General features: G+C 43.1%; 1 protein-coding gene across 1 annotated transcript; it reads left to right on the top strand.

Annotated features, from left to right (window-relative positions):
• The first annotated feature begins 4,516 nt into the window (after positions 1-4,516).
• LOC130832508 (RING-box protein 2-like) lies at positions 4,517-5,346 on the top strand. The gene has a single exon (XM_057700821.1). The coding sequence runs from the start codon at positions 4,567-4,569 to the stop codon at positions 4,906-4,908; it is 342 nt and encodes a 113-aa protein (XP_057556804.1). The 5' UTR covers positions 4,517-4,566; the 3' UTR covers positions 4,909-5,346.
• The last annotated feature ends 791 nt before the right edge of the window (positions 5,347-6,137 follow it).

Consider the following 6,137-nt stretch of genomic DNA (forward strand, 5'->3'; position numbering starts at 1 on the left):
GCGCAGAGATATCATAAGGCACTGTTTGAATTAAAAAGACTTTCCATATCAGGACGTTTATCTTGGATAGGCAGGTTAACGTTCAGAATTAATGTTTCTACAAAATGTCAGATTAATGTACTTAAGGAACAGAAAAGGGATGGATTTGAGAAGAAAGGTTGCAAAGTATCAATGTGATTAAGACTAACATAACCACAGACTGTACATTAAATTCATCCACTAATTTTTCTAACCTCGCATTGGCTGACTTGAAGGTGCCTTCAGGAGCTTTTCATGACGGGGCTCCTTCTCTCTACCTCTTGCCTCCTGATGAGGCCAAGCTCCCCTCCTGATGAAGTCTTAGATGTTTAACTGTTTCTGCCTAGAGTTTCTCAAGGGCAAGTCGTTCAAGTCTTTCGTTTCTGTCATTTTGAATCCATGTGGTGGTTGACCTATATTGTTTGGTTAAACCTCACATTCCATTTGAGGCTTTGGAACCTAAAATGAAAAAGTCAGAGGAAAGAAATCTCCCCTGAAGGTGGAGTGACCAAGATGGTGGATTAGGAAGACCCTGAGCTCACCTCCTCACATGGGCACATCAACATTGCAAGTATTTAGAGAGCAACTATTGATGAGAATGACCTGAAGACTAGCAGAAAAGTTATAAAGAAGAAAGTGTACTGAGATGGGTAGGAGGGGTGGCAACTTACGATAGTCAGGACCCATACTGTTGGGTAGGCGACCCAGAAGTGGGAGGGTAATCACATTTGCAGAGGTTCTCCCAAAGGAGTGAGGGGTCTGAGCCCCACATTGGGGATCCCCAGCCTGGGGGTCCTGCACCGGGAGGACAAGCCCCTAGAACGTTTGGCTTTGAAGGCCAGTGGGGCTTGAATATGGGAGAGCTGGAGGACTTAGGATCAGAGCCCCACTCTTAAAAGACACATGCAAAATCTCACACACTCTGAGTCCTAGTGTGGAGGCAGGAATCTGAAAGGAGCCTGGGTCAGACCCACTTGTTGATCTTGAAGAACCTCCCAGAGAGGCAGGAGGTAGCTGGGGCTTCCCCTGGGAACACAGATCCTGGTGGCAGCCATTTTCAGGAGCTTATTCTACCCCAGGGACACGGGTGCAGTCAACTGCCATTTTGGATTCCTCCCTCTAGTTTATTTGTGCTGGGGGTTATCCACCCACCAGCCAGTGGGCACTAGTCCCAGGATCCCCCAGGCCAAGTAGCCAGCCATGTGGCCACAACCAGTACCCACAAGTGGGCCCGCACCATCCCCAGTTCTCCTCAGACAGTGCAGTCAGCCACACCAGGACCCACCCTGCCCACCAGCAGTCCAGGAAATTATAAACAAAACAGAAAGGGCATCTACTGAATGGGAGAAATTTATCATTTGCAAATGATACATCTGATAAGGGTTTTTTTTTTTTTTAATTTGGCTGTGCTGGGTCTTAGTTGTGGCATGCGGGATCTTTGTTGCAGCATGTGGGATCTTTACTTGCAGCATGTGGGATCTTTAGTTGTGGCATGTGGGATCTTTAGTTTTGGCATGCAGGGTCTCGTTCCCTGACCAGGGGTCACATCCAGGCCCCTCTGCATTGGAGTGCAGAGTCTTAGCCACTGGACCACCAAGGAAGTCCCTCTGATAAGGGTTTATTTTTAATCAATCAATCAATCAATCAATTGATTGATTAATTGGCTGTGTTGGGTCTGTTGCTGTGCATGTTTTCTCTAGTTGAGGCAAGCAGAGGCTATTTTTCGTTGTGGTTCACAGACTTCGCATTGCAGTGGCTTCTCTTGTTGTGGACTCAGGCTCTAGGCGTGCAGGCTTCAGTCTTTGTGGCATGCAGGCTCAGTAGTTTTGGCTCATGGGCTCTAGAGCGCAGGCTCAGTAGTTGTGAGACACGTGCTTAGTTGCTCCGTGGCATGTGGGATCCTCCCGGCCCAGAGATTGAACCTGTGTCCCCTGCATTGGCAAGCGGGTTCTTAACCACTGCACCACCAGGGAAGTCCCTGATATAGGCTTAATATCCAAAACATACAAAGAACTCGTACAACTCAAGATCAAACAAATAAACAACCTGATTTAAAAATGGGTAGAGGATTTGAATAGCCGTTTTTCTAAAGAAGACATACAGATGGCCAACAAGCACATGAAAAGATGCTCAACGTCACTAACAATCAGCGAAATGCAAGTCAAAACCACAATGAGATATATTCTCACACCTGTGTCAGAATGGCCATTATCAAAAAGACAACAAATAACAAGAGTTGGCAAGGATGTGGAGAAAGGAGAACAATTGTACACTGTTGGTGGGGATGCAAATTGGTGCAGCCACTATAGAAAACAGTATGGAGGTTTCTCAAAAAACTAAAAACAGGACTACCATATGATCCAGCAATTCCACTTCTGGGTATTTTTCTTTTCCTTTTTCTAAAAATTATATTAATTAATTGGCTGTGTTGGGTCTTCGTTGCTGTGTGCAGGCTTTCTCTAGTTGTGGTGAGTGGGGGCTACTCTCTGTTGTGGTGCTCAGGCTTCTCATTGCTGTGGCTTCTCTTGTTTCGGAGTGTGGGCTCTAGGCACAGTAGTTGTGGCTCTAGGGCTCAATAGTTGTGGCTTTCAGGCTCTAGAGCGCAGGCTCAGTAGTTGTGGCGCAAGGGCTTAGTTGCTCCGCAGCATGTGGGATCTTCCCAAACCAGGGATCGAACCCGTTTCCCTGAATTGGCAGGCGGATTCTTAACCACTGCGCCACCAGGGAAGTCCCCTGGGTATTTTTTTCGAAGGAAATAAAACCACTAATTTGAAAAGATATACAGCATTATTTAACAATAGCCAAGAAATGGAAGCAATCTAAGTGCTCATCAGTAGATGAATGGATAATGAAAAGGTGATAAAATAAAATATTATCCAGCCACTAAAAGAATGAAATCTTGTCATTTGCGGCAACATAGATCCTAGAGGGTATTACACGAAGTGAAATAGGTCAGAGAGAGAAAGACAAATACTGTATGAGTTCACTTACATGTGGAATCTAAAAAAAGAACAAATAGCAAAACAGAAACAGACTCGTAGATACAGTGAACAAACTGGTGGTTGCCAGAGTGGATGGGGGCCAGAGGATGAGAGAAATAGGTGAGGAAGTTTAAGAGGTACAAACTTCAAGTTACAAAATAAATAAGTCACGGGGATGAAATGTACAGCATTATAGTCAATAATATTGTAATAAGTTTGTATGTGACAGATGGTGATCAGACCTCTTGTGGTGATCATTTTGTAATCTATAAAAATATCAAATCTCTGTGTTGTGCTCCTGGAACTAACAAAGTGTCTAGGTCAATTATATTTTAATTTTAAAAATGATTCAAGAATAAAACCACATCACTTGTAAATTTGAATAGAATTTCACATATGGCCTGCTATGCTACACAGCAGAAAAATTCAACTTTAGAAAAAGTAGAATAACATTAAGGCCACGTTGACTTTTCATAGGCAGACATTGCCCAAATTTTGCTTCTCTCTCTCTGACTACCTTTTGTTTAATGATGGAAACTAATCTCAAAATGCATTTAAACGCATTTTTTTTAATGAAGGAAAAAATCTCCCCTGGAGAAGTGATTGTACTTCACTACAGAGCCATTTTATTTTTTTTTGGATGCTGGCTTATGGGATCTTAGTTCACCGACCAGGGATGGAACACTTGCCCTGGGCAGTGAAAGCCTGGAGTCCTCACAACTGGAACACCAGGCAATTCTCACTACAGAGCCATTTACATGGAATCTATTGACTTGTTCCAAGGTACAGGCTGTTCTTCCGGGTTAGCCTTGGGCCTGCTTCCTTCTGCCTTCTCATTGGAGCTCAGAGGTCTTTCATGGCCAGCTACTCTCCCTCTCCAAGACCATCAGTGGAGACTTGTTCCAGCTCGTATCGATTTCCAGACACTTAACAGCATGACTTCATTAAATGCAAGTAAGGATGTATCAAAGAGGCTCTTGCTGGTTAAAACTCAAGATGACCAGGAGGTCAGTAAATTCAGCATAGAAGAATGAATACTTGGGGTGGGTTTTTAAGAGAACTGTGATTATGTTTTTTGACAAAATCAAAACTTAGTGGAAACTCAGGGAACATTTTGCCTAACCTAGATAATAAAAGCGAAGTCATAATCTTTTTTATTGTTTAAATGAGATGTGGGAGGCCGAGAGTGAATTGGGAGAACATGGAGATCTGTATTTGGAACAAGGGAAAATATACTTGACCATCAGAGACAACGATACTGAGCATCATTATTTTAACTACATCTTGTATGTTGACTATTTTTCTGGGAAATAGAATTTTGTCTAGGCTATTGGTAATCTCTGGAAAAATAAATAATTTCCCATATGAAAGCTCTGAATCATCAAATTCCATTTATGCTTTTGATCAAATGGCTAATATATTGCAGGAGTGGTTGAGAGTATTTGTCTTTTGTTATAGTGTCAATTATAAGGTTGGCTTATTTTTAGTTTTTTACTTAAAAAAATTTTAAGATAGCTGCCCGCCTCCCGCGACCCAACGTCTCCGCCGCCGGCTCCGCGCCGCCGCCATGGCCGACGTGGAAGACGGCGAGGAGCCCTGCGCCCTGTCCTCTCACTCCGGGAGCGCAGGATCCAAGTCGGGAGGCGACAAAATGTTCTCTCTCAAGAAGTGGAACGCGGTGGCCATGTGGAGCTGGGACGTGGAGTGCCATACGTGCGCCATCTGTCGGGTCCAGGTGATGGATGCCTGTCTTAGATGTCAAGCTGAAAACAAACAAGAGGATTGTGTTGTGGTCTGGGGAGAATGTAATCATTCCTTCCACAACTGCTGCATGTCCCTGTGGGTGAAACAGAACAATCGCTGCCCTCTCTGCCAGCAGGACTGGGTGGTCCAGAGAATTGGCAAATGAGAGCCGTGGAAAGTGTCCTTCATGCAGGTGTTCAGAGTCCTGCTGGCTCTTGTTATCAAGTGCCCTATGAAGGCTAGAATTCTCCAGGGGCCTAATTCTTCCAATAAGAGACAATGGATCTGTGGTCTTCTGAGATTCATCAAAGGCATGGTTTAGCGTTTTTCAGCTTTATTTTCAGAAATCCTCAACAACTAAGAAGATAATTTATTAAAGATGGTCTTTCCTACCTCTGTGGTATGTGTCTCACACACTGCTTAGAAGTGCTATAAAGGAGAGAACTGTAAATTGAACGACCTTTATAATTTACTCACTGATATCCAAGGAGCTATGGAAGCAGTTCCGTTCAGAAGAGAACTCTTTGCATGCTTATGGTTGATCAGTTAAAAAACAAAGACAATGTTATAGTAACAAATAAAGTGCAGTTTAAAACCCAACTCATCCTTAATCTGTTCCTAATATTTATTTTTGGCAGGGAGGGGGATGATTCATGAAATCTTTGATATAACGAGAATTTTAAGTTTGGGCCAGTGAACAGCGTAAATAAAATTTAACCTTTGGGTGTAAGGGATTTCAGTTGTCTTTTAGGTTATCATCCTTTATCTCTGGCTCATCAAGAAAACCTAGCGCTGCACTCACCTCACTGTTCAGTTATTAAGTGGTAGAGGACAGAAATATTTTCAAGTTTTGGTCATATTGTGTTGTAATTTAACTGTGTTTTAGGTGGAATGTTAATGAGGGGGAAATGTTTACCATTGTAGCATTGAGTCAAAAACTTTATTTTATCACACGATGTTTTAATAAATGGTCTATTCTGTTTACGTCAAAAAAAAATTTTAAATATTTTTGCTGCATTGGGTCTTCTTTGCTGCACTCAGGCTTTCTCTAGTTGTGGTGAGTGGGGGCTACTCTTTGTTGTGCTGCGTAGGCTTCTCAATGAGATGGCTTCTCTTGTTGTGGAACACGGACTCTAGGCACGGGCTTAGTTGCTTCTCGGCATGTGGGATCTTCCCTGACCAGGGATCGAACCCATGTTCCCTGCATTGGCAGGTGGATTCTTAACCACTGCCTCACCAGGGAAGTCTGAGTTTGGTTTATTATTAAGTAAATGAATCAAATGTGTCCCTGAAAATCTGAAGGAGAAATATTGAGGAAGGAGTTCATGCCATCTGTGGATAACTGGCTGCACAATTACTCTTCTTTTGCACAGGAAGTCATGTGTTTATGATGGA

Source organism: Hippopotamus amphibius, chromosome 12, assembly GCF_030028045.1.
Source record: "Hippopotamus amphibius kiboko isolate mHipAmp2 chromosome 12, mHipAmp2.hap2, whole genome shotgun sequence".
NCBI classification, from domain to species: Eukaryota; Metazoa; Chordata; class Mammalia; order Artiodactyla; family Hippopotamidae; genus Hippopotamus; species Hippopotamus amphibius.

Excerpts from the sequence above, each read along its gene's own strand:
- LOC130832508 (XM_057700821.1), top strand. The coding sequence starts at position 4,567 with ATGGCCGACGTGGAAGACGGCGAGGAGCCCTGCGCCCTGTCCTCTCAC.